General features: G+C 32.7%; 4 protein-coding genes across 4 annotated transcripts in view; 3 read left to right on the forward strand and 1 right to left on the reverse strand.

Annotated features, from left to right (window-relative positions):
- Positions 1-2,417, reverse strand: part of LOC107636006 (tyrosine decarboxylase 1-like) — a 3,851-nt gene extending 1,434 nt beyond the window's left edge. The window contains exons 1-2 of the mRNA XM_016339547.2: positions 2,231-2,417; positions 377-2,138 (exon numbers count right to left, since the gene is read on the reverse strand). Of these exons, the coding sequence (XP_016195033.1) occupies positions 377-1,830 (1,454 nt within the window). The 5' untranslated portion in view covers positions 1,831-2,138; positions 2,231-2,417. The remainder of the gene's footprint in view (positions 1-376; positions 2,139-2,230) is intronic.
- LOC107636007 (protein DETOXIFICATION 18-like) lies at positions 2,112-7,498 on the forward strand. The gene is made up of 9 exons (XM_021122328.1): positions 2,112-2,220; positions 3,729-3,732; positions 4,320-4,497; positions 4,678-5,222; positions 5,841-5,927; positions 6,037-6,093; positions 6,176-6,399; positions 6,665-6,783; positions 7,305-7,498. Exons 1-9 carry the CDS (start codon positions 2,112-2,114, stop codon positions 7,440-7,442), a joined length of 1,461 nt encoding a protein of 486 aa, XP_020977987.1. The 3' UTR covers positions 7,443-7,498.
- Positions 11,489-12,306, forward strand: LOC110271421. The gene is made up of 2 exons (XM_021122329.1): positions 11,489-11,989; positions 12,073-12,306. Exons 1-2 carry the CDS (start codon positions 11,768-11,770, stop codon positions 12,304-12,306), a joined length of 456 nt encoding a protein of 151 aa, XP_020977988.1. The 5' UTR covers positions 11,489-11,767.
- Positions 23,208-26,510, forward strand: LOC107638833 (probable galacturonosyltransferase 4). The gene is made up of 5 exons (XM_016342231.2): positions 23,208-23,381; positions 23,892-24,140; positions 24,318-24,675; positions 24,902-25,477; positions 25,825-26,510. The coding sequence occupies exons 3-5, from the start codon at positions 24,331-24,333 to the stop codon at positions 26,128-26,130; spliced, it is 1,227 nt and encodes a 408-aa protein (XP_016197717.2). The 5' UTR covers positions 23,208-23,381; positions 23,892-24,140; positions 24,318-24,330; the 3' UTR covers positions 26,131-26,510.

Genomic DNA, 27,229 nt, shown 5'->3' on the forward strand with positions numbered 1-27,229 from the left:
AAAAAAATATTAATTTTTTCTTTCTCAAATCAAATTCAAAATACCATAATTGCACACTGATTTTTAACACATCCAAAATTCATTCGAAAATTTTATATAAATATTTTTTGAACACGTCCAAAATTAAAAAGTAAACATATTTGATAAACATAAAAAATTCATCATATGAGTGACGTTTAAAAGTGTTTTGGGATGTTTTAAAATTTTTAAAATGTCTTAGTATGTTGTACGTGATTTGTAAATTAAATTTAGATTTTTAAATTTTAGCTTTTTTAAATTTTTGAAAAAGAAACATCATATCTATTAAATGTGTTTGTTTCATTTTTTTTAAATTTATGAAATAAAAGGCTGATTGAAGGAATAATTTAAAAGATACCAGTTTAAAATTGCATCTGCATGTTCTTGCACCACCTTCCAAGCCATCATCACGTGTTTTTCATCCGTCAGAGTTGCGCCAACAGCACACCGAATCACAAAAATTTCTTCTACCACAGCATGACTCATATATACTCTTCCAGAATCATTGATGGAATCCAATAATTTTCTGTTGATTTGGTTTACTTCATCATTAGCCATCTTCGCAACTGAAGGTATAACTCTGAAGCAAACCATAGCGAGGTTTCTAGGAACCACGATCTCAAATCTCTTATCCAACTTAACCAGCTCTTCAAAGATCTTTGCCATCTCAACATGGCTCCTTAAGAAATTCCTGAGATTCGAAAGGCCGTAACTTCGAAGAACAAGCCACACTTTGAGCGCACGGAACCTTCTGCTAAGCGTAATTTGCCAGTCTTTATAATCTACCACTTGCTTAGAATTGGAAGTGTTGTTATGTAGATAAGAAGGATTTGTTGAGAGCGATTTTATCAAAGAATTTGGATCTTTAACCCAAAGGCAACAACAATCCAAATTTGTTAGAAACCATTTGTGTGCGTTGAAGCTAAAAGAATCTGCATATTCAACGCCATTGATCATGTATCTGAACTCTGTACAAATGCACGCGCTACCTGCATACGCGGCATCCACGTGGATCCACATCCCGTAATCTTTTGCCACGCGGCATAGCACTCCAACTGGATCGATGGCCATTGTGGAAGTCGTTCCGACCGTTACACACAGGTAGCATGGAACTAATCCGTCACGGAGATCCTTCTCAACGGCTTTCAACAGCGATTGTGGTAACAACGCAAACGAACTTGATCTTGAAGTTTTAACCGCTCTGAAGTTGTTTGGATCAAACCCTGCAATATTAGCGGCTTTTTGAATTGCGCAATGAGTTTGATCTGAGCCATACACTACGAGCTTTCTGATTTTGTCTTTTCCTATCTGTCTAAGCATTCTGTCTCTGGCGGCTACTAGTGTTGCTAATACTCCCTCGCAAGTTGTGCCTAGCATGACGCCGCCGCCGTGACCTGTAAAAAGAAATTCTTTAGGTAGGTTGAGCTCTTGGCCGAGCCAGTCCATGACAGTGCTCTCGAGTTCGGTTGCTGCCGGAGATGAGAGCCAGTTGAATCCAATAACGTTGAATCCGGTGCTGAGCATCTCGCCCATAAAACCAGCAATGCTGCCACTCGATGGAAAAAATGCAAAGAAGTTAGGACTTTGCCAGTGTGTGATTCCTGGAATTATGTGTTCTTCTATGTCTTGAAGAATGGTTTCTATAGGTTCAGGGTCAAAAGGAGCTTGAGATGGAAGTTTTTTTTTAAGATAACCAGGTTCAACTTGACTTAAAACCCGATAATTGCTAATGTTGTGATAATAGTCGGCAAGAAAGTCAACAATCATATGGCCTTGCCTCCTGAATTCTTCAGGATCCAAAGGATTGTTCATGGTAAATGGATTGTAATTATGTTTATCATTTGTGATTACAATTACTTTCACTTGGAATTGTAATTGATTTATCTATAAATAATAAATCTTGGTGTAACCGATATTTGAGTTCAATCGGTTTATTACACCGTACTTCACTCAGTTTCTTATAAATACGTGGCTGTAATTCACTAGGTTTGTTACAACTGATTGACTCAGAATAAGTAACATTCTCTTCTTTCTTTTTGAAATTTTCCTCTTCTCCATTCTCCTCCTCCATCACGAGATCGACGCTAAAGGTGATGGATACTCCTATTTCACAGATCGATCTGCAAATGGTAGCAACCACAGTAGATCAGAACAATCAAATGCAAGAGAATTTAAATCGAGCCAGCTTGGGAGAAAGTTCAGGTACTCTTACCTCCTTCGATAGCATCGATCCTGAGTTCAAATCATTATCATGCTTGAAAACTGAGCAATGTCAAGAACCCTAACATAAACAATTAAAATAAGTGAGCATATAAATTAAAGAGAAAACAAACAACAAGTGGAGTAGAACAGATCAAAGAAAACTATAAAAACTTCTGACCGCAATACACGTAATCATCCTTGATGTTCTACAACTACAATGAAAATTAATAAATTGACTGTTGAAGTTGTCCACCCATAAATGGTACCAAATGTGTGCATGGCTCAATACACCTCATTTTCATTATTTGGCCTTTGCTACTATTGAGTATGTTATTACGCTAATATGATCTTAGAAAGTTTGGTAGGAAATTATTTTTTACTAATAATGCTTTCAAATAAAACTGTGGTTTTTACTTTTATCTACATCTTATATATTTTTGTATTAACAAGCATTTTCATACATTTTCACCAAACTAATGAATTATACTATTGCATTGCATTGTTTTGAATTTATTGAAGTATTGGCAAACACTAAATATAATTAATCTATACTAACTTTTTAGGATGCTAGTATATATTATATATAAATAAATGATAATAATATTGAAAGGAACATATAAAGAAGTTTTCGACTTGATATATGCATATTTTTTATGGTAAATACTATTATACCCACTCTAAAATAACATGTAAATTATTATTTCTGATATGTCATATTCTAATGTATGTTTATTTATTTTAAATTTTTAGTAAAATTTGTTAGATGACTAATTTATCTAATAAAATAAAAAATAAGAAATTGATTTCGAATCATTAAAATTTGTTGAAAATTTTAAAAAATATTTGAAAAATAATGTCATATATTACTCTTTTAATTTTCACACAAAATCTCTAATTTTTGACAAAAATTAAATAAAAATTCAGACTTTCATAAAAAATAATTACAAATTAGCTACATTAATCTTTAAAACATAAGATATAAAGTGTTTCAATTTCTTCTTTTTTTTCATATAATTCGAAACCAAATTGTATAGAATAAATTTTCAAATTTAAAGATTTACTTGATACGATAAACTTTTCAAATTAAAAATTTTTACGGTGACACTAATTTATGTTTCTATTTTTAATTTGTCACATTAATATTTTAGTTTAGAATTTAGTTAATATAAGAAAATTTTTAAATTAATATTTTAATAAATATATAACAAATGTATTAAGATAAACATCGAATTAGTATGTGACACATCAGAAAGAGTAACATACATGTTCTTTTAAAGAGGGTAAGATAGCATTCACCATTTTTTATTATCCTACAATAACCTTCGTATAAAGAAGTTCACCACTTGAATGGAATTATAAAAAAGGTTTTTAATAGTTTAGAAGGGAGGAGTTAAATTTATAGCCTCTTTTTATGTTTTTAAAATTGAACGATAAATTAATTTTTTAATAAACATGCAATTATTTAAACTGCGAAAATGTAATTATTTAACTGTACACACTTATATCAGTTTGGTACTGCCTATGAAAAAAAGTAAGAAGATAAAAGTGACCAAAAAACTATTTCAGATACAAATTGAAACATATATTTTTAAAAATTGGACTCTACACTTTAGATAGAGCCCATAAACAAAAAGACAAAAAATACCTCTTACCCTTGCTTAAGAAGCCTTGTGGCTTATCTCTCTCTCAATTCTCTTCTCCTCGTTTCAAGGGAAGAGAGTACAAAAAATTGGAAGAAGAAAAAAAAAAAAGAGTTCTTTTTCAATTAATACATAAAATGTTAAAATACTAAAGTTGGATGTTTAAACATTCTTATATGAATTTATACACTAAGATTGAATGGAATGTGGCGTATGATACTTTTTATTATCCTATAAGTATGATGCTTAACATAAAAAATTAAAAGAAGTGAACGTATAAATTAAAAGAGAAAAAGAAAATGTGAGCAATAGAACTCATTCGAAGAAAATACTAATGTTAGCAAGTAATAGTAACAACAGTTTCCATGACACTGCAACAACAATAACACCTCCTGTCTTATTAGGTAATAGAGAAGGAGGAGAAGATACACAACAACAACAATAAGAACGACATGAAAGTTGGTGGAAGGAAGCAAAGCATCAACTATTGTTTTCACTGCCCATGATTCTTAAGAACCTGTTCTATAACTTAATCACTTTGGTTTCTGTAATGCTTGCTGGCCACCTTGGTAATCTTCAACTTGCTGGTTCCACTCTTGCTAACTCATGGTTCAGTGCCACTGGTATGTCTCTCATGGTAACCATACAATTCTTTCTTATTTTTTTCTCACTTTCTTATCTGGTTTAGTTAATTTGTTTGAAAACTTATCTAAAATATCAACATTCATTTTAAATACATAGCTAAAATTATTATTAACACACCTTATGTTGAATGTGACATTAAACTCTAATGTTGTTTCCCATGTTCTTATCTTAGGTTGGATTAAGTGGGACACTAGAAACACTATGTGGGCAAGGATTTGGTGCAAAGAAATACCAAATGCTGGGAATTTATCTCCAATCCTCATGCATCATATCTCTTGTTTTCTCCATCATCATATCCATGATTTGGTTCTACACACAACACATCTTAGTACTACTTCACCAATCCCAAGACATAGCAAAAACAGCAGCACTTTACTTGAAGTTCTTTTTCCCAGGCTTGTTTGCATATGGATTCTTGCAAAACATTCTTAGATTTCTTCAAACACAATCTGTTGTGACACCATTGGCTATTCTCTCAGCTATCCCATTGTTGATTCACATTGGCATTGCATATGCATTGGTTGAGAAGACAGGTTTGGGTTTTGTTGGTGCACCTATTTCGGCTTCTATTTCACTATGGATAGATATTGTTTTGTTGGCTTTGTATGTTATGTTTGGAAAGAAGTTCAAGTTGACATGGAAAGGATTTTCTACTCAATCTTTTCATTATGTATTGCCAAGTCTCAAACTTGCTCTACCTTCTGCAGCAATGGTATGGTATGAAACATTAACAAACTCTACTTTTTAACTTTTTCATCTCTTAAAACCTAAATTAGTAGTAAGAAAGTCAAAAACTAAAAAGTTACCAAAATAAAAAAACAAAAGCAAAACTGATTAGTTCTTTAATTTTTAAAATTCCAGTTATTAAAGAATTTAATCTTTTTCTATCAAATTCTTTTATTAGAAAATATGGGGACTAAATTTTTTTTTGTTAGAAAAAAGATTATAGATTAATTTGCCAATTTTTTTATATTGGAAAGACTAATACTTTTTATATGAAAATGGGTAAGGATTAATTTAAAAATTTACACCTGGATGAATATAACTTCTAGAATCAACAGTATTTGCAAGTCAAATTGAGAGAATATTGCTGCAAGTTAGTGATAGAGTATTATATTTATGAATCTCATAATTATGTTTTCTTGTTATTCAAGTTTTATTTTTTATTAGAAAAAAAAATTATAGATTAATTTGCCAATTTCTTTATATTAAAGATTAACAGTATTTTCTAAAATTAACAGTATTTTCAAGTCAAATTAAGAGAATACTGTTGCAAGTTAGTTATAGAGAATTATATTTATGAATCTCATTAATTATGTTTTTTTGTTACGCAAGTTTGGAATATTGGGCTTTTGAAGTCTTGGTTTTCTTAGCTGGACTAATGCCTGATTCAGAAATAACCACTTCCTTAATGGCAATATGGTATGTATGGTTCTAATAGTTTAGATTTTTATTTTCAAATTAATTAATTTTACTTTAATTTCCATAAATTTAATTCTCCTTAATTTTTCTTAAAAACAAAAATCTGCAGTGCCAACACAGAATTCATTGCATGCATGATCACTTATGGTCTCAGTGCAGCTGCAAGGTTAGTTAATTGAACGTTTTCTTATGCCTTAGATCTTATTATTATTATTTTCAATTATTGAAAAACCTTAGTTTGATGACAGTGCCCGAGTTTCAAATGAACTAGGAGCAGCGAATCGCGCTATGAGTGTGACTCTTACTCTCTCAGTTCTACTTGGTTTGTGCTTTGTTTTGACACTTGTGACTGGTCATAATATATGGATTCAAATGTTTAGTAGCAATTCTAAAATAAGAGAGGAGTTCGCTTCAATAACACCCTTACTTGCGATATCCATATTACTAGATGCTGTCCAAGGTGTCTTATCAGGTTTAGTTTCTCCGAGCTTTTCTTCTTCTTTGTCTTCAAATTTGATCCTCAATAACAATTCATTCCAAGGTTTAAAAATTATTAAGATAGAAACTTAAATGCAGTTATTTTTATATGAAGTTGATAGTTGAGAATCATTAGATAGTAATTTAGTCAAACATATTAAATTATCTAATAGTTATCAACTATCAACTTTATATGAAAACAACTTGAATATTCACCGATTATTAATTAGGAAAATGGATCAATTTGAACATATATGCAGGAATGATTAGAGGATGTGGCAGGCAGCAGTTGGCTGCATATGTCAACCTTGCAACTCTTTATCTCATTGGTTTACCAATATCATGTCTTCTGGGATTTAAGACTAATTTGCAAGTCAAGGTAAGTTTTTGAAAAATAAGCATATATTAGTCTTTTACTTGTGTTTATTATTCATTACTTAAAGGACAAATTAATAATTAGACTGTATTTTTTTTTTGAATTTTAGTAAAATTCATTTAAATCACTCCCCTATTTGTTTAAATGACATTTAATTTTCGTCCATCTAGGACGAAAAATTAAGTTTTGTTTATAAAAGTATTTAATGTTATATTTTTTAAATATAAATGTGTATTTAGTTTGTATTTTTATTTTCAATATTTTTATTTTAAAATTTTATAAAAAAAAAAAGAAAAACAATAAAATTATTTTCCTGTTTCTATCTTCTGTATATTTTCTATTTTTTTATATAAAATTTTAAAATATAAAAAATACTAAAAAAAAATACAAATCAAATACACCTTAAGCCTTAAGCTATCGAATTTATTGTTATCTAAACTTTGGAGGAGGTTGATATTAATTTGATTTTTATTGCTGTTGAATCATTATCAATTTTCTTTTTTGAAATTTATGTTGTGAAACAGGGTTTATGGATAGGGTTGATTTGTGGGCTGGTTTGTCAAACTGGAGCACTATTATTTTTCACATGGCATGCCAATTGGTCCAACCTCCATCTCTCTCTAGACACAGATAGACACAGAGATCAACCGATTATTGTTTAACTCATTTCCAAATTACAGCTGAGGCTTTAGCTGAGTAGTCCATTATGTCTCTTAAAAAAACTCATTTCCAAATGTTACTACATACACCATTATTTCTTGATCAAAATAAGGTGTCAACTTAATTTATTTCTGTATTCTAAACTTTTTTTTATGAGAATAGTTGTAAAAATTGAATCAGTGATAAAATCGGTCAGATTATTGATTTATTGGTTTATTAATTCAACCGATAAATTATTAGTTGAACCAATAAAATTAGTTCTATATAAATAAAAAATATAAAATAGTAAAAAATTAAAAAAAATTTAAAATACATATCTTTATCAACATTTTAAGAACAATCAAGTCTAAAATTCTAAAGATAACTACTATAAAGATGGGCACGGATTCGGTATATGCACGAGAAGTTTGTGCAACAAAACGCCAAAAAACTATTTGGCGCACCGAAAAAATATCAAAATCAACATGTATTTTTTGTAGGATTTTTTTCACAATTACACATAAAATAGAGGGGTAACTTTTTTTAATATTTTTAAATGAATACATTTCACTTAGTTGTTAAAAGCCGCTAACCTTCTCCTCCAGGTTCTCTTCCTCCCCTTCCTTTGCCGTCACAAGTCGCACTGTCTCTTCCATTATCTCCACCACCAACAACGACTCAAACCTCCCCACCGCCTCTCCTACTCGCTGAGATTGTGAGCTGGGCCGGTGAAAATTATGAGAATAGAGTCGCGAATAGTGGCGAGAAGAATCGAGAGTATTGAGCTGCATGTGGTTTTGCCAATGCCACCTTTGCCACTAATGAAGACCCATTTGAGAGTTTCTTGTTCTAGGATGTTCTGCACCGTTCCTTCTGGCAAATTCTGTTGATCCACCATGACCACACTACTCCTGTTTCTCTCAACTGCGTTTTCAAATATTCCGTCAAGACCTAAAACTATATTTGGCGTTTTTGAATAATTAATTAATGTTTATGACAACTATAATTAATAAAATTACCAAAAATATAAGTAATTTTCTAAAGAGTAAATTACCAATTATGCCCCCGAATTTGTAAAACGCTGACATAAATACCCCTAGAATTCGATAACGACAATCATACCCTTGAAAAATTTAAAAACGAATCAGATCTGCCCAACTGTGAGGAGAACCCTTCTCCGTTAAACGGAGTTTGTTGATGTGTCAAACGGAAGTCCAACGTGGCATCCGTATTAGACTCTCAATCACGTTTTGTCCATGTATCCCCAATTCAACAAACCCTAATTGCCCAATTGAGATGAAATGACAGAATTAACCCTAAGTGAAACATCATAGTTAACTAAGACTATGTTGGACGCGGGAAACTGAAGAGTTTGTGGGTGGTCGTCTCTGTTTCTGTTCGTCTATTGTCGCTTTGTATTCGTTTGTTGGATTTGTCAGCGTCACATGCGGTATCACGTTTGGCGTTGATACGGAGTGAAGAAGTCGCCGTCGATCAACCAAGGTTTTGGTAAGCATTTTATGTTTGCGTTGGTGTTATTATCAGTCGTTTGGGGTTTGCAATGGAGGTATGATGATGGTGTTTTCATGTGTCGTGTTAGATGTTTATGACTTTTTTGATGATTTTTGTCAGATGGCTACGCATATCACATTTGTTTATCACCATCGGGGTTGGTTAGAGAAGGGTGCAGATGGTGGGGTGAAGTATAATGGTGGTTTACTGAGTATCATCGAGAGGTTGCATGTTGATACTTGTAATCTATTCCTTGTTGAAGGCTTGTTTCTAGATTTAGGTTATACTAGGTATAATGAAGTTTATTGGTTGGAGCCAGGGATGGATTTAGCTAACGGGTTACGGGTGCTCAGAAGGGATGCCGATGTGGTTAAGATGTGTGATGCTGCACTGAGAAATGAAAACAAGGTTCACTTGTATTTTGAGCATCCAGTTGATATGGATCCAGAGTATGTTGATGAGGCTGAGGTTTTTGCTAACGAAGATGTTGAGATGCCTTGCTTAGAAGACCAGGAAAATCATGACCAGGAACCGCAACAAAATAAAGAGGAGGAAGGATCTGAACATACAGAAGTAGAGGGAGCTCCTTTATTTAATGAAGCAAATGAACAAGAGGATCTCCCACAGCACGAGGAGCAACAACAAGAAGAGGATGAACCAACGTTGAAGAAAGGGGGTATGATGAAGCATTGCCAGAGGAGGCTGGTACTGAAAACCTTTCTAATCAAAGTCAGGCTGGAACAACTGAAAATGAGGCCCCCAATGAAGGAGACAATCAGCAGACCCATGTTGAAGACCATGAGAGGCCATCGAATCCTGAAGAAGTTAATAGCAGGGGAAGAAAACGCAGGAAGAAACATGCGAGGCCCCCACCATCTGGTAGAGATCAACCTGCACCACAAAACAATAGTGAAGGACATGCTGGTTAGTATATGAATTGTAGATCCTAGTAGTAATGTTGTTTTTTTTTTTTGGGTTTGTAAATGTATTTGCCATTAACTGTCCGTTAATTAATAACCTTAAACTATGAATGCGTAATGTTGTTGAACTAGATGAGGATGCGTCTTGTGGGGTTCAAGGTCGGAGAATTCATCGAAGACCCCGTCCATCCGGCCAGAGGATTCTGCCACCTAGGGAAGAGAATCAGGCCCCAAGGGTGGTTGTGCCTAACCCGAATGACATTGATGAAGAGCCTACTGAATATCAGTATCACTCTGAAGAGCTACACACCCCACCAGGTTCTGATTCTGAGGATGAAAATCCAGTATTCCCTCAGTATAATCCTGATACAAAGTTTGGCAAAATTAGACTGGAGTTAGGGATGGAGTTTGGCACGATGCAGCAGTTTAAAGATACAGTCAGGAAGTATAGTATTCAGATGGGCAGAGAGGCATTTTTTCTCAAGGTTGAACCACATAGGTGCAGGGTCATCTGTTACAATGAAACATATCCATGGGAAGTTTACTGTGCAAGGAGAAACCAGCCCCCTAGTTACCAAATCAAAACACTGGTCGATGAGCATACATGTCCTAGGAGTAATAAAAGCAGGTCAGTCACTTGTAAATGGGTGGCCGAGGAGTTGATTAGCAAGATTAGGGTATGTCCTAACTTGTCCCATAGAGAGGCTCGAGAAATGTTCAAAGTTGAGTTTGATATTTGTGTCGGAAAGAGGATGATGTTTAGGGCAATGGAGAAGGCTAAGGATGTCATCGAGGGCACAGAAAAGGAACAATATTTGAAGTTAAGGACTTACTTGACTGAGCTGCGTAAGGCCAATCCAGGATCCACTTGCCGTATGAGCACAACACCACAACAAGAGGCGCTGCCTAAGTTTAGAAGTCTATACATCTGTCTAGAAGCATGTAAAAGGGGATTCAAGCAAGGATGTAGGCCTTTCCTATGCCTTGATGGAGCATTTTTAAAGGGTTATTTTGGGGAGTAGCTGCTGACAGCCGTTGCTCAGGACGCCAACAATCATCTATTCCCAGTTGCATATGGAGTAGTTGATGCAGAAACAAAGACCAATTGGAAAGAATTTCTAGAGTATTTGTTGGATGATATCGGGGATCATAGGCAATTCGATTGGCACTTCATGTCTGACAAACAGAAGGTTAGTAATTAAATTGTGTGTGCAATTATGTTATAGTATATGATGTCTAACTTAGTTATTTACAGGGGCTAATACCTGCTCTACAAGAAGTTATGCCAGGGGTTAAACACAGGTTCTGTACTATGCATATGTGGAGGAATTTTAACAAGCGTTGGAAAGACCTAGAACTGAAACAGTTGCTATTTCAATGTGCAAGGGCACTGACTGATCAGGAGTTTAATGAAGGTATGGATGCCATAAAGAGAATTAATACTTCTGCTTGGGAATATCTGTCTAAGTATGAGCAAGAAACTTGGTCAAGATCAAGATTCTCCACTTGGCCCAAAGTGGATAACATAATGAACAACAATGCGGAGTCTCTTAATGCAACCATGGTGGGGCTAAGAGGCAAGAGCATCATAACCATGTTAGAGGAGATTAGATATTACCTCATGATCACACAAAGATGCACTCATGGCCTACACGGGTAAACTGGCGCCTATCCAGACGAGCAGACTGGAGAAGGAAAAGAAGGAAGGAAACTAATGGGAAGCTCAATGGGTGGGAGATGATGAGCATAATGTCTTTGAAGTTAGAAGGCATGGTCGAACAGTTCGGGTCAACACTCATGAAAGGACTTGCACTTGTAGAAAGTGGCAACTTACAGGTTTGCCTTGCTGTCATGGAGTTGCTGCAATTCAAAGAAAAAATCAACGACCAGAAGATTATGTCCACCATTGGCTGACTATGGAAGCATACAATAGAACATACCAATTTCACATCAACACTGTCCCTAGTCAAGAATATTGGGCTGATGCAGAAGGTCTGCCGTGTCTCCCTCCACCTTATAAGAGGCCAATAGAAAGACCTACAAAGAAGAGAGCAAGACATGAATCAGAGAGACAGAGTGGGAGCCAGTACAAAATCAAGAGGAGCTATGGAAAGACAAGTTGTAAATATTGCAAAAAGGTAAATAAAAACTCACTTAATCAATGCCTGTTGATATTGACTGTTCTACTGTGTTAATGCTTGGAATGATGTTGTCTTCGTAGGTGGGACATAATTCGAGGACATGTCCTGATAAGAAGACTCCTGCTGCAGCAGGTCAGCCGACAAGAGGAGGAATTATGCCACCCAGGGGCTTAGAAGACATGTCAGACTCAGAGCAGGAGATGTTCTGGGAAAAAACCATGGATGCAGTTGAAGAGGAGCTCACCCAAGGCCACCCACAGTCTGAAGTTGATGAAGAGGTAGCTCATTTCTCAATAACTGTTGTTTACACTTAACTCACATGTACTAAATAGACTTTATTTGTTGTAGGCCAACATCAACACATCAGGTACAACAAGTCATGGTGAAGGAGGGAGATCTGCTATATCCAACCCTGCAAGGAGAGCACCAAGATCTAAAACTCCCTCCAATGCTGCTGCGGCTGCTGCTGCATCTACTAGTAAGGAAAGATCCAGGGTCAAGATGCCTATTAGGAGACACCCCTTAGCCCAACCGATTATGAGGCCCACATCTCCAGCTCCAACAGCCCAACCCAATGTGAGGCCCATAGCTCTAGGCCCATCTGCCACTCCAGGGCCCAACCCACCATTTAGGCCCCACAGATAAGGCCCATTGCACCTCCTACAACACCTGCTGCTGGTTCAGGAGTTTCAGACTCCACAAGGTCTCCACTTGTGTCAAATGAAACCATGAATGGTGCATCTAAAGCAACCACTTCTAGGTTCTCAAGGTTCATGCCAAAACAGTCAACTTGAGGGAAACTTGGGTGCATAATTAGTTGATCTTTTTGGGTTATAAGTTAATATTTAGTTGCAGTAGTTTATCTAGTTTTTGGGTTGTATGTTGATATTTACTATAGTTGGTTATTGCCTTTTGTTGGACAATTTGAGTATTTTGATATCTGGTATTAAGACTGATTACCCAGTTTGTAGTATTTTGGATGGAACAATTAGTTCTAATGCCTAATGTTATGCAGACCAATTAGTTAATCTTGTGCCTTTACCAATTTTTAGTTCTTTTGCCTTTACCAATTAGTTCTAATGCTTAATGTTATGAAATTACTTTTGATATCTCAGTTACCATTTTAGTTAGATTCACTTCACTCAATTCATGCTTCTATTACTGATGCAATCGAATTCAAGACACATTTCCAATTCCTCAACAAGTAACTAAATAGCAACATCAATGTCAACATAACTTCTAAGCAACAACAATAATTAACATTCATTAATAAACCCTGTCCTACACTCATCCCTTCTCCTACCTAACCAAACAAATCAAACTCATACATAAACTCAGTACAAGTCCACCCAGAATGAAACACACAAGCAATTCAACTCTCTTCATCTGCTCTATCAACATCTCTCCATCTATGTGTGTCATCTCAGTCTCAATACTGGTAAACCTCCCTTTCAAGACTCCACATATATTGCATACTACTGTGCCATTATTAGAGGATTCCTCCACCCCAGCAGATTTCTCAATAGTTTCATCCATCCACTGAAAATAACAGCACCCAGTGTTCTTCGTCTGCCCAACACAGATACAGTTCATCAAGCTCAATTCTCAACCGAGGGGGGAGGGGACAAATGTAGCAGCATATTCATACATACCTTCCACAGAGGACACCTGAAAAACCATCTTCCTGGGTTTCTTCTTGTCTTCGACTTCAAAGCCACCACCTGAAGACGGCAGAAGCATGTCCCATCATATGGCTTCCTCACGTGTTCTTCGACCCCTTTGGAGCTACAATTTTCCATGGACGGTGTCCTTCGATTACAATTTGACATGACTCTGCTTCCACCATGCATGGCTCTGATTAGGGTTTTGCTTGCTGATCAATTTGGAAAAAACGTTCTCACCTACAACTATATAAGGGAGAGAAGGGATTGAGAGTCTAATACGGATGCCACGTTGGACTTCCGTTTGACACATCAACAAACTCTGTTTAACGGAGAAGGGTTCTCCTCACAGTTGGGCAGATCTGATCCGTTTTTAAATTTTTCAAGGGTATGATTGTCATTATCAAATTCTAGGGGTATTTATGTCAGCGTTTTACAAATTCGGGGGCATAATTGGTAATTTACTCTTTTCTAAATCATATTATTATAAACTATAAAGTTACTCTAAAAAAATTACTAATTTTACATAATTATTTTTTGTATCATTTAACTATAATTAATTAAATTATTTTAAAAATTACTCACATGGTTTCTTTGGCTTCCTAATATTAATAATTAACTAGTATATGTTTCCGTACACTGTACGAGATAATTAATAAAAATATATAAATTTTTTTATTAAAAGAGATTAAACAAAAAATTATATATAATAATTATTACTATAAATATTTTACAAAGTTATAATTAAAATTAAAGTTTAATTATTTTTAATGTTAAAAATATTAAAAATAATTAGTATTTGTATTTAGATTGGTTGAGTGGTCATCTCACTCATCTACCTAAATAAGTATTAGAGTTTTGAATCCCGCCTTGTCTATGTAACAACTCACTGGTTAGTGGCATACCCTTAATAAATGGAGCGATTAGTTCTCGACCTACCGAGTTGAAAAATACAGTGAAAGAAAATAGTATTTGTCTTAAAAGTAGAACAATTCTCATTGATGATAGCAATACTTATGGAGATTTGCCTTTGTTAAAATTTAACGGTGACAGTTTTATTTATTGGTATCATATTCATTTAGAAAGTCAAATAATATGATCAACGTTGTTACCACCGGTTAAAATTTTATATTTTATGACATAATTTTCAAGCTTCTAAACTTATAAACTTATGTCATTACAAAAGCTATTAGATTGATTAATATTTCTTACAAACCGAATGACTACACTATCTTATAATATGATGTACAAAATAATTTTTTATTTTAAAATTAATTCTGATTAGTGAAAAAAATTCAAAATATTTTTTTACATAAATTTAAATTTAAATTTGAATTCAGAATTGATTAACAACTCACCTTTTTTAAAATTTTAATAACAAAAACAAAATTAGTTAACTACAAAATATTTAGCAAGTATAGTATCTATTACAGTAATGATTCAAAATATTAACTCAAGCGATTAAGATCAACCTAGGTCTATTGTTAGGATCCTAAATCCGAATTAGGTTCATTGTCTTAAAACCCAATGCAGATAAAGTTCACGTGTCCTATCTCAAATCAGCTCAAATTGAATTTTTGTTGTTAGTTAGATATAGTAATAGATACTCGTGTGGGCATTGCGGACTCCTTCCGCTCTCGTTTAAAAAATATATATATATTCCCTATCCGCTCTCCATCTTCGTCGCAAGTCCCCCTATTTAATTATCCCCTTAACGAATGATACTCTCCACGATTATTTATGGATATTGTTTGAATTTTTTTAAAAAATAACAAAAAAACTATAATATAATAATAATAAAATAATCAATTCAATATAATTTAACACAACTCATAATATATTCATTATAAAAAATAACATTTTAAAAAAATATATAAAAACATCTTCCAACATAATAACATAATATAATATTTTAGGGCGAAACTGAACGACATAATGACGAACTTAAGAGGCAGAGAAAGTGAGTTAGAGGAAGAGTAGAATAATTCAACACAACTCATAATATATTCATTATAAAAAATAACATTTTAAAAAAATATATAAAAACATCTTCCAACATAATAACATAATATAATATTTTAGGGCGAAACTGAACGACATAATGACGAACTTAAGAGGCAGAGAAAGTGAGTTAGAGGAAGAGTAGATACAAAATCAAGGTTAAGGATGAGTCTAAAAAAAAGAGTTTAAATTAGAGACAGGAATTAGGATTACCAAAATTAAGAAATATATATATATATATATATATAACGGGTCCCTTGAAGAGGGTACCTATGTCCCTATTCTAGTCTATTTCACATGGATAGGTCTTCACCCGTAAAAATTTCACTGATCCTCATTTAGTCCCAAATTGCAAGTAATCCGGCGAATATCTATTTGGCTAGTCTTTTTTTATCATTCCAACTGCTAGCATTTGTTGGTTCGTTCGTGACGTGAAACTACTCTAGCCACTTAGTAAATTCCTAGATAAACAAAGTTCAAGCTATATCATTCTCATAAAGTCACATGTTTCTTGTTATAACAATATTAATAGAAAATAAGTGGTTAAACACTAAATGAGCCACATTTTTCATATATATATAACAATGGCTAATATCACATATTATAACTTGTGAAATCATATTATAAAATATTGATAAGTTTGGACAACTTTAAAAAAATAAAAAATGGAGAATGCAGAAAATTGAGGATTGAGGAGACCACCAACCTGTCCGAGAGAGGACGCAGAGGATCGAGACGACAACGACGAGGTAGGTTGCTTGCGAGCCAAAGACGCGACGGCGCAGGGGAACCACAGAGGTGACATCGTCGAAGACGCACCGTGTCGGCAAGACAAAGCAGAAGAGATTGCCGGCGGTGAGGTGAGGTGAGGTGAAGTTGAGAGAGATTAGGGTTCGAGTATTCCTTTTTTTTAAAGACCAAAACGACGTCGTTTTGGTGAATAAAAGAGAAAAAAGTTTCGAACTAGCCGAGTTATGCCGATTCGCCGGTTTTTATCCAAACCGGACGGTTCACCTGGATGAAGGTAGAAAGGAGAGCCTCATTAGACTGGTGACATTATAGGGGTGGCAAACGTGTAACACCCTAACATTTAGCACGTCATGATCGTACCAAAAGTAAGGCGTTATGGACCTGATTTCCTTTATTATAAATTTACTATTGAGCCTTTACGTCGATATCGCATTTTAGTTTTTAAGAAAATTTCAGAAAAAAGATTTTAGTAATTAAAATCACATAACAAAAGATTTTCAAATAATAATAATCACATAATTACTAATAATAATAGATGCTATACGATTAAATTCAATGTAAAACTCAAATACAATATCTATCCCTCTGGATAAAATAAAAAACCCTAAAGCAACAAGGACGAGGGAACTCTATAAAAACAACAGGAATCACAAATAAATCTACTAATCGTCTGCAGCTTCTTACTGAATCTCCGAACCTGTGTCACTGAAAGGGTGGAAGATTTGGGGTGAGAACAAACCACACGTTCTCAGTAGGGAATGGGAATGCCGTAAAAGTAATGAAATAAAGTGCAAATAATTAACTTTACTCAATAAAAATATATTTTTATCAAACCCTTTGAAAATACTCTTGGTTCTACTTTAGACAATTAATTACCTCCTTTTAAAATCTCTTAACTCAAAACAAATCTTAAATATAAAACTAGTCACATTTTCTGTCTCTCAGCCACATAGTTAATCCTCAGTCAAACGTCAACTCGTAATTACTTTAATACACTCACAAACAAGTAGTGCAAGCAAGAGATTCAATTCAATATACAAGCAAGTCACAACAAGACAAACAGTACAAACACAAAGTAATAAGACAAGCAAGCGCAATCAACTGCAAATGTGCAAACAACATGATGCATGTCTATCCCTAACGCAGGCCATGAGCTCATGTGTCGGTTGCCTACCCGCTCCCGACATTACCCAGGCACAAGTCCCAGGTATGGCTTTCTAGATGCATACAGTGTGCTTATAAGTCGTACGGCCAGGCCGCATACAGTGTGACTTTAAGTCGTACGGCCAGGCCGCATACAGTGTGACTTTCCAAATCAATTAGCGTACATCTGAAAAACAGTTCTCAGTGTGTGGGCGTCCCCACTTTACATTTGGCACTAAGGCCCAAACAATGTCACATCTGCTCTCCTGTGGCAGACACTTCATTAATTAATATATTCCTTTAATCCTTGTTCTCTGCTCTCCTGTGGTAGAGATCCTTTTAGTTAATATATTCTTTAAATCCTTGTTCTCTGCTCTCCTGTGGCAGATATTCCTTTTCTTAATAAACCGAGCTCAAATCATTACTTAAAACAAAATCTCTCTTTAAAAGATTGGGTTTAAAACATTATATTTTTCTTAAAAAATCAAACTTTAAAATAGAATAAATCTTTTCTTAACTAAATATATATCAAATAGTTTAATTTTCCCAAAACCAAATCTTTTAAAATAGTATTCCAAACAAAACCTCAATTTCATCAAAATTTCGGCAGTATCTCCCCTAAAACTCGGGATATGCCACCCTTTTGGGTTTCCTCTTTCTCAACAAATCACGGTCTTAACTCAAAATCAATCTTAAAAACCAAAATCAGCATTGCCAAGCATCTTTAAAACCATCACAGATCAAACATTCATATATTTGCAATAATTCAGTAAACTTCTTAGGCATTCAAAATTTAAAATACTTAATTTAATAAAATACCCCCTACCTCCGTATGAAATTAAAATCAACGAAAGTTTCGGAAAAACTTTCTGATCAAGCTGCTGAAGAGGAAAGCGTCAGAAATCATATGTGCCTCTTAGAAATCTAGTTGGCCGAACTGAAAGAAAAGAGAAGCTACGTCACCGTCAACTTCTACCGGATAAAAGTAACGCCAACATGTAGAAGAGGAGGATACGAACACTTTTACCGGATTAGATTTTTTATTAGAGTTACGGATCTCAAGAAATTGGAGCCGAAAACTCATGGTTTCCATTCGGTCTTTCTTTCTTCTTTCTCCCAAGTTCACTCAGTGAATAATGAATAGAAGGAAAGATGATTGTGATAAGTGAAGTTTTGTGGTGATTAAAGCATTATAGGTGTCATTAGTTAATAAGGAATGAAACATGTGTCATGATATTAACATATATATACATATATGTATTAATACAAGCTACCCTAGGTTTTTCTTACTTTTTGTTTCCTTAATGGTTTCGGCGAATAATAATAATAATAATAATAAGCTCAAATGGCATAGACTCCCCATACTCAATTAAGAGGTTGCGAGTTCGAGTCTCCTATCTTTCCAAATTTTGCCAATGAGTAATAGCTCAAATGGCATAGTCTCCCCATACTCAATTAAGAGGTTGCGGGTTCGAGTCTCCTATCTTTGGTAAAAATAATAATAATAATAATAATAATCAATTTTAATTTTGTCTACTAAAATAATTTTTAATAAATAATTCAAACTAATAAAATAAGTTATAATCAAATTAAATTTTAATAATAATAAAATTTTATTTAATTATTTTTGTTAGAAATAATTTTCTTAAAAACAAAGTTCAACAAATATAATAATTCATAAATAACTAATTATTTAATTTTCGAAAACTTGGGATCTTACAAAACGGGCCTAAACCCATCGGGTCGGCCCGCGTAACCCGTAAAAAAAGGCGGGTTTGGCTGAAAAATTGGGACCGCCAAATAGCAAAAGCCTGCCTAACCCGCACTGCTTAAACCGCAGACTTTGGCAGATTTTGGCGGGGCGGGACGGGCTTTCCCGCCGGGCTTAGTATTTTTTGGCAAGGGGTATTTTTACAATTTTTTTTTGCAAAAACCCAACTTACAAGAGAATGAAGATGAAAATTGAGTATTTTGGATTATGTTTATTTTGTTTCAGAGACAATATTTATAATTATGTTTTGGATTATGTTTATTTTGCTTTGAAAACAATATTTATAATTATATTTTGGATGAAAACTTGGTTTATAATTATATCTACTTGTCTACTTGATATACTAAAACTGAGTTTTTCCCCAGCTAATAAAGATGACGTGTCGATCCCTCGTGACTCCGTTTTCCCTCCAAAATGAATGCACTTTTCTCTATTCTAAATTATTTTATAAAAAATATCTTTATTATAATTATATTATAATTAATATTGACAAAATTTTACTCATGATGATAATTCTTCTAATGGTGTAAATGCGAAAAATTATATTTTTACTTTTTGATATAATCGATATATTTTTAACAATGAATAGTAATTAATCCCTAATATTTTTAATCAAAGCACGATAGTTTCTATTTATAGATATTAATGGATGATTGTTTCTTTAAAAATAAAATGCATTATAATTTTAGGTTATTTTATAATTAACAATAATACTTGATTAATTATTTCTTTAAAAATAAATTACATTATGATTTTAGGTTATTTCACAATAATCATTAATGTTCATAATATTGAATTACTCTAAATTTTTTATTTTCTATCGTTAGTAGTTAATCCCAACTTAAAAAGATTATGTTAAATTGTTGAATAGTCAAAGTATAACCGAAGTTAATTTAATTTATTTGTTTATTAATATAATTGATTGAAAGCATAAATGATAAATAAGATAAACAAATAATTAGAAAAATAAAATGTTAGTAATTACTTAAAATAGATAACAAAATAAGTTATAGGGTATTACTTTATTTAAATTATTAATAATTAAAAGAATAAAAAGGTCAGTAATTATTTTTAAAAATGACATTAAATTTAGTTTTATGGTACTAATTTATTTGAGTTATTGAAAAAATTTTATAATTTTCAGATTTATACCTACTCAATTTATGTATCTTATTTTATTCTATTTTAACAAAAAATTGAGACGTGCATTTTTAATTATTTATTTAAAAAATATAGCAAAATGAGTTATATTAACTAAAATTAATTATCAATAATTGATATCAATTAATTGATTGTATTAATTTGTAAAATTAATAACGTATAATAAATGTTGTGAAATTAATTATAATAAATTAATAATTAATAAATAAAAAACTAAAAGGGATTTTTTTTTATTACTTTTTAATGGCTACACATTTTTATAATTTTACTTTTTCTTTATCTCTTTTTTTCACATTTATTTTTTTTAATTTATTGAACTAAATCAATTATACTAATTATTTGTATTAAATAATTAAATACTTTTTAATGGGTTATTATAACTGTGTCTTTAGACTATAGGATAAAAATATTATAAAAAATACTTTATAAAAATTGTTGAAAAATAAATATTTTTAAAATGTGTCCTTAAGACATAAATTAACTAAATTATTTTTTAATTTAATATGTTTGATTCATTCAATTATATTAATTATAACTAATCAATTATGTAATTTTATTTGATTAGGATAAATATTTCATCATTTAATATTTTATTTGATTCATTAAATTACATTAATCATAACTTCAAATATTTAATTTAATTAGAGTAAATATCAAATTATTTTAAATTTTTTTAAATGGTGTTTTTCGATTTATTTCTTTTAACTCATTAAATTCAATTTATTATAATAAATTAATTATATCAACTAATTGATTTGGTTAATTACTTAATTATCATACAATTTATTATAATTTCTATCAATCAATTGATTGTAATTCAAATTGAATGATTATTTTGTTACGAAATTATTATTTTCTAATCTATTTATGGGCAATACATATATTAATTATAATAGCAAATTAAGCTATTTTACATTAAATGATTTATATAATGGTCATCTCATTTATTATCATAAATGCTGAATTAAATAAGTCATTATTACTGTAGATTTCGAATTAAATTGAGATTAAAACCAGAGATACTATTTTATTTTACCTTTAGGGTTTAATGTGTGTCATACTCAGATATAAATGATGATGACTTCCAAATTTTGGTCTCCAACACATCAAAGCCACATCCGTAACTATTTTTTCATAAAAGGAATTGCGATTCAACTTTATCATGGATACAGAAGGTTTTCAAAGAACAAGGAAATTGTCTGAATTTGCACGAATTCTAAATGTTCGAACTTACGATGTTGTTTCAGTTGGTTGTCATTACGAGAATGACTCTAATCTATACGTGTCTAAGTACTAAAATAGATTAAATATTATGTAAGTAATTTATTTCTAATATTGGTATTTGATTAAATTAGTTTTAGAGAAATTTAAATTATTGACTCAATTTATACATTAGGACTATTTTTTTTGAATATATTATTTTTACATTTTTTAATATACATTTTTTTCTGATTTTTAAGTTTATTTTTTTTCTTGGATATATGTATCACCTTTTTTTCTTATTTTATATTTCAGATTAGTAATATAATTATTAAGAAAAATGTATTTAAAAAAAGAAATATTAAAACATCACTATTTAACAAAAGGAAAGATACGTGGAAAAAAGAAAAATAAAAAATTAAAACATCACTATTAGAAAAAAAACTGTTAATATGCGTATGAATGGGGTCGGGATTGAGGAATATATATGGATATAAAAAATAAAAAATTATTGCACAATTGTTGAATAAAAATAATCATATATATAAAACGGATATTATATATATTTATATATCTCCTCTTTTAGCTCTTTCTAAAAATATTGGCATATAATTAATGTCGATAACATATATATTAAACAAGTATCTCTATTAAATTAATCATAAAGGTTAATAAAATATAATGACATAAATTTTACCTAATTGTTGCAACTAGCAAGTATCTCCATTGAAAATATTTGTTAATTATTACCGTGTATAATTAGTATATATATATATATAAGAATTAATAGTGAATTGTTACCATTATTTATCATCTAAAAAATTCGTACTTCAAACATAGATTTATTATTTTTCATACCTAAATGCTACTAACTACGATTCTATCAACAGTGTTACCTATGATAGATTATATAATGAAAAAGTTTGAAAAATAAAGGCAAAAATTATAAGGTTATGGAAAGTCTTATCCAAATTTGACAAGAACAAGACGACTTCCATAGAAATGATTCTCATGGATGATAAGGTAAGTTGATTATTTTTCATGATTCTTTTAAGGGATGCTAGGTCCATTTTATAAATATTTTTGGTTCATATTTTAAGTTTATTTGATAAGTAAACCCTTGCATGAATCAAAGAATGTGCGATTTTATAGATTTATAAGTGCTAATAGTCTTTATATTTAATTTGTTTTATAGTGTGATAATAGCCAATATATTTGTTGGTGGATTTAACTATCTCTATATTATTTACAATCACATTCAGTATATATGTCTGATCTATTGAAAAAAGTAGATTATTAAAACCGATTCATAACTATTTTAGAAGTAATCTAATTAACACTAGATTAAAAAAAACAATACATAATATATTATTTTTTTATTAATCAAATTATTATAATTTAAATTAATTTTTAAAAAATAATTTAAAATTATAATTTCAATATTATCACGATGGACAGATAATTACACTTGTTTATTAGATATTTACAAGATTCTAAGACCGTCTCCCTAGACGAAGCGTGGCGGACTTCCCCGCTTGCCACCCTAGGTGACAACAAGCAAGGGAATGAAGGGAACACCTTGGAGAAAGCTGATGACGGTGGTGGCGAAAATGTAAATGGCGAAGATGCTATTGATGTTGATGACAGTGATGCAAAGCTCACTAAATCAGATCGTGCTTCTGATCGCGAGTCTCAAGTTAAGGTAGGTGATGGATTTTCCGTGTTGTATTGCATCTGTTGCTGCTGTGGTTTGTATAAGTGTTATCTATGTTCGTCTCTATGATGAGATTCTAGTGTTTGAATTGATAATCTTATGAGGAGTTTAAGGTCTGATATATAGCACATTTTTTTAGTTTTAATTAGCTCAGTGCCTTAAAGTCATTATAATAAAATCTAGTTGATAAAGAAGTTCCACACTGATAAACCTATTTAGGTATGTGTTCCTTTGTGTGGAGTTTGTATACATTAGAGATTTAGATGAGACTGTGTGCATTTGTGGTTTGCATTTAAAAAATTAGTTTGAGTCCGACGAAGATCAAAACAAATGGTAGTTAGTCGAATTGCTAATGTCAATTACAAAAATGGATCGAATGAGTTGCTAGATAGCATTTCCTGTCAACATTATTTGCTAGTATTGCTACACGTTCAAGCCTAGTTCAAGCCAAGTTCATTTTAAGTTTCTGGTTTCACATTTGCTGCAATTTTTTCTCAGGATATTAAACAGCGCCTCCAACAACATAAACAAGAAAATTCCCTCAGGGGAAACCAATAAGCAGAAAGAACAAATGCTACTAGATGCTAAGGTACAGCAACTCTAAGATCAACTCATTCAGGCTAAAATCTATCTTTCCTTGCCAGTAGTAAAAAGCAACTCCCATCTTACACGGGAACTACGACTACGGGTAAAGGAAGTTTCACGAACACTTGGAGATGCAAGCAAGGATTCTGGCTTACCTAGGAAGTAAGTAACTATAAGAACACTGTTGTTTCCCTGTTTGTGTTCCCATGCTAGCTTATTATATTCAAGTTTATGTTTTCTTCTTTAAGTTTCTTTTACTGCTGCTTATAAAAATGACGAGTAAGTAATTTCTCTACCAAGCTCCATTTCTCGTCATAATATGTGTCTTACTATTGGCAGTGCAAATGAGAGAATGAAGGCGATGGAACAAACTTTGTTGAAAGGGAAGCAAGCTCAAGATGATTGTGCTGCTGTTGTGAAGAAGCTTCGGGCTATGATCCACTCAACAGTGGAGCAGCTCCATGCACACAAGAAGCAGACTTTGTTCTTAACACAATTAACAGCAAAAACATTGCCAAAAGGTCCTCATTGTCTTCCACTGCGCCTTACAACTGAGTATTATAGCTTGAATTCTTCTCAGCAACAGTTCCCCAGTCAAGAGAAGTTAGAAGACCCTCGACTATACCATTATGCAATATTCTCAGACAACATATTGGCTGCGGCTGTTGTTGTGAATTCAACTGCTGTTAATGCTAAGGTATCTGTTTTTCAATGTTGCGAATTCTTGACATCAAAGGAAAAATGGTGGAGTGTGCTAGGGGTATAGCTGTGCTTTATCTATTTTAACTAAGAAAGATGGTTTCTATTTTATTTTTGCCCCAAGTTTGTGAAGTAAAAGAAATTAAAAATTATCAGCACTGATGCTGTTTCGATTCCCCATTGACATGACTTGCTTATAATAATTTTATTTAATGAATTTGCAGGACACCTCAAAGCATGTTTTTCACATTGTTACTGAGAGACTCAATTATGTGGCAATGAGGATGTGGTTTTTGGCAAATCCACCCGGCAATGCAACCATTCAGGTTCAGAACATTGAAGATTTTACTTGGTTGAACGCAAGTTATAGTCCTGTTCTTAGGCAGTTGGGCTCTCCATCCATGATTGATTATTACTTCAAGACTCATCCAGCAACTTCTGATTCAAACCTGATGTTTAGAAATCCAAAATATTTATCTATCTTGAATCATCTCCGTTTCTACCTTCCTGAGATCTTTCCAAAGCTCAACAAGGTGCTGTTCTTGGATGATGATATAGTTGTGAAGAAGGATCTGACTGGTCTTTGGTCAGTTGATCTGAAAGGCAATGTAAATGGTGCTGTAGAAACTTGTGGAGAAAGTTTTCATCGATTTGATCGTTATCTTAACTTCTCCCATCCTCTTATCGCAAAGAATTTTGACCCACGTGCCTGTGGATGGGCATATGGTATGAATATATTTGATTTAGTCGAATGGAAGAGGCAAAACATCACAGAGGTGTACCACAACTGGCAGAATCTGGTAAGTGATACAGTTTGGTTTACCTTTTCAGTATGTATCCCATATGATTGGTAATAAATTCACATAAATTATATGTAGATTAGTGACTTTTTTTTCACCATTAAACTTATTAGCTAATAAATAGGCATTTAAGGCATGTTATCAATATGTTTCATACTATCATTCAAAAATTGCGGATAGGAGTATGTATAATGATTTGAACTCGGTTTGACTGTTTGAGAAATGGAATGTATCATGTATGCAACATTAGGCAGTTTGCGATTTCCTTAAACTATTTTTTGACATATCTTGTTTCTTGGTCATAGAATCGTTGACTGATTTTTGTTTGCAATTAAATTGAATTACAGAATCATGATAGACAGTTGTGGAAGTTAGGAACACTGCCACCGGGTCTCGTAACATTCTGGAAACAAACTTTCCCACTGAACCGATCTTGGCATGTCCTGGGTCTCGGCTACAACCCCAATGTCAACCAAAGAGATATTGATCGCGCTGCCGTTATCCACTACAATGGCAACTTGAAGCCATGGCTTGAGATAAGTATTCCCAAGTTCCGAAGTCATTGGACAAAGTATGTCGATTATGCATGTGTATTTGCGAGAATGCAACATCAACCCATAGAGATGTGTCTTCTTGGTACATTAAACCACTGATTGAAGTTTTCTTGGCACTAGCCATGCTGCAATGCACCGTACAGGTCTGCATTTTCATGTGTAGGGCTTCTAATTTTTTGCTAAAGCTTTACAATTCTTTTTGTATTGGTTTTCTCTGTTTTATGTCGGTATTTTTTGGATTTGGGCATAGTAGAGATTAAGAGTAAAAAATCAGAGTATCAATTTGCAACCATTGAACCTTGATCACTTACCAACAGAGATGCTAACTGTACTTGTAAATGAAAATAGCTATTTTTAAGTTCTCTCCTCTTTGCCTCTTTGTTGTAGCTTGTATCCTACCATTTCCCTAAACAGTTCCTTTGTCTTGTAGTTGTACAATTCCTTGTTCTTTTATTGAAGTTGACACTCTTTTCAATACCCTTAATGCTATTAATCATTTTTTAAGCTCCTAACCCATCATTCATATTAACTTCATGTGGTTATGTTTTGATTTCAAATGGATTGTTATATGTTTCCTCACCTTGTTTCTGGTTTACAAGGATATATGTAGGTGCTAATATTGTAACAACTTAAACTATCTCTACTATGCTGGTTGCTCAGCTAAGAAGTTAGTTTGATGTAGTAAAACATAGCATCACCTTGCTGCAGTAAACGGTGAGCTTCTTGCCACCAGAATTGAGCTTCTCCTTCTAACTGATACGTGGCAAACTCCATATATTGATTTTTCGGCACATGTTGAGCATGCAATGCTCTTTCCATGGCAAACTTGGTGCGGAATTTAGAATATCCACAACTTAACCGGCAAGTGCATTAGGTCATCTAAGTAATATCTCAGGTGAGTGGGGGTCGATCCCACGAAGATTGTCGGACTGAGTAACAATAGTTATCTAATTGGCTTAGTTAGGCAAACAAAAAAGGTTGTTTGATGATGTAATTCACATAAAACAATGAACAAGAGAATAAAGAAAGCAAATAAAAGGTTTGGTGTAAAAACAGTGAGAGAAAATAGTTAAAGTTTCGGAGATGTTTACTTTTCCAAATTAAAAGTTCTTACCAACTATTTTAACAATGCATGATTCATTCCATGGCAAACTGTAATTAACTAAACCCTAATCTCTTAGTGATTTAGTTTCCTCTA

Source organism: Arachis ipaensis, chromosome B04, assembly GCF_000816755.2.
Source record: "Arachis ipaensis cultivar K30076 chromosome B04, Araip1.1, whole genome shotgun sequence".
NCBI lineage: Eukaryota > Viridiplantae > Streptophyta > Magnoliopsida > Fabales > Fabaceae > Arachis > Arachis ipaensis.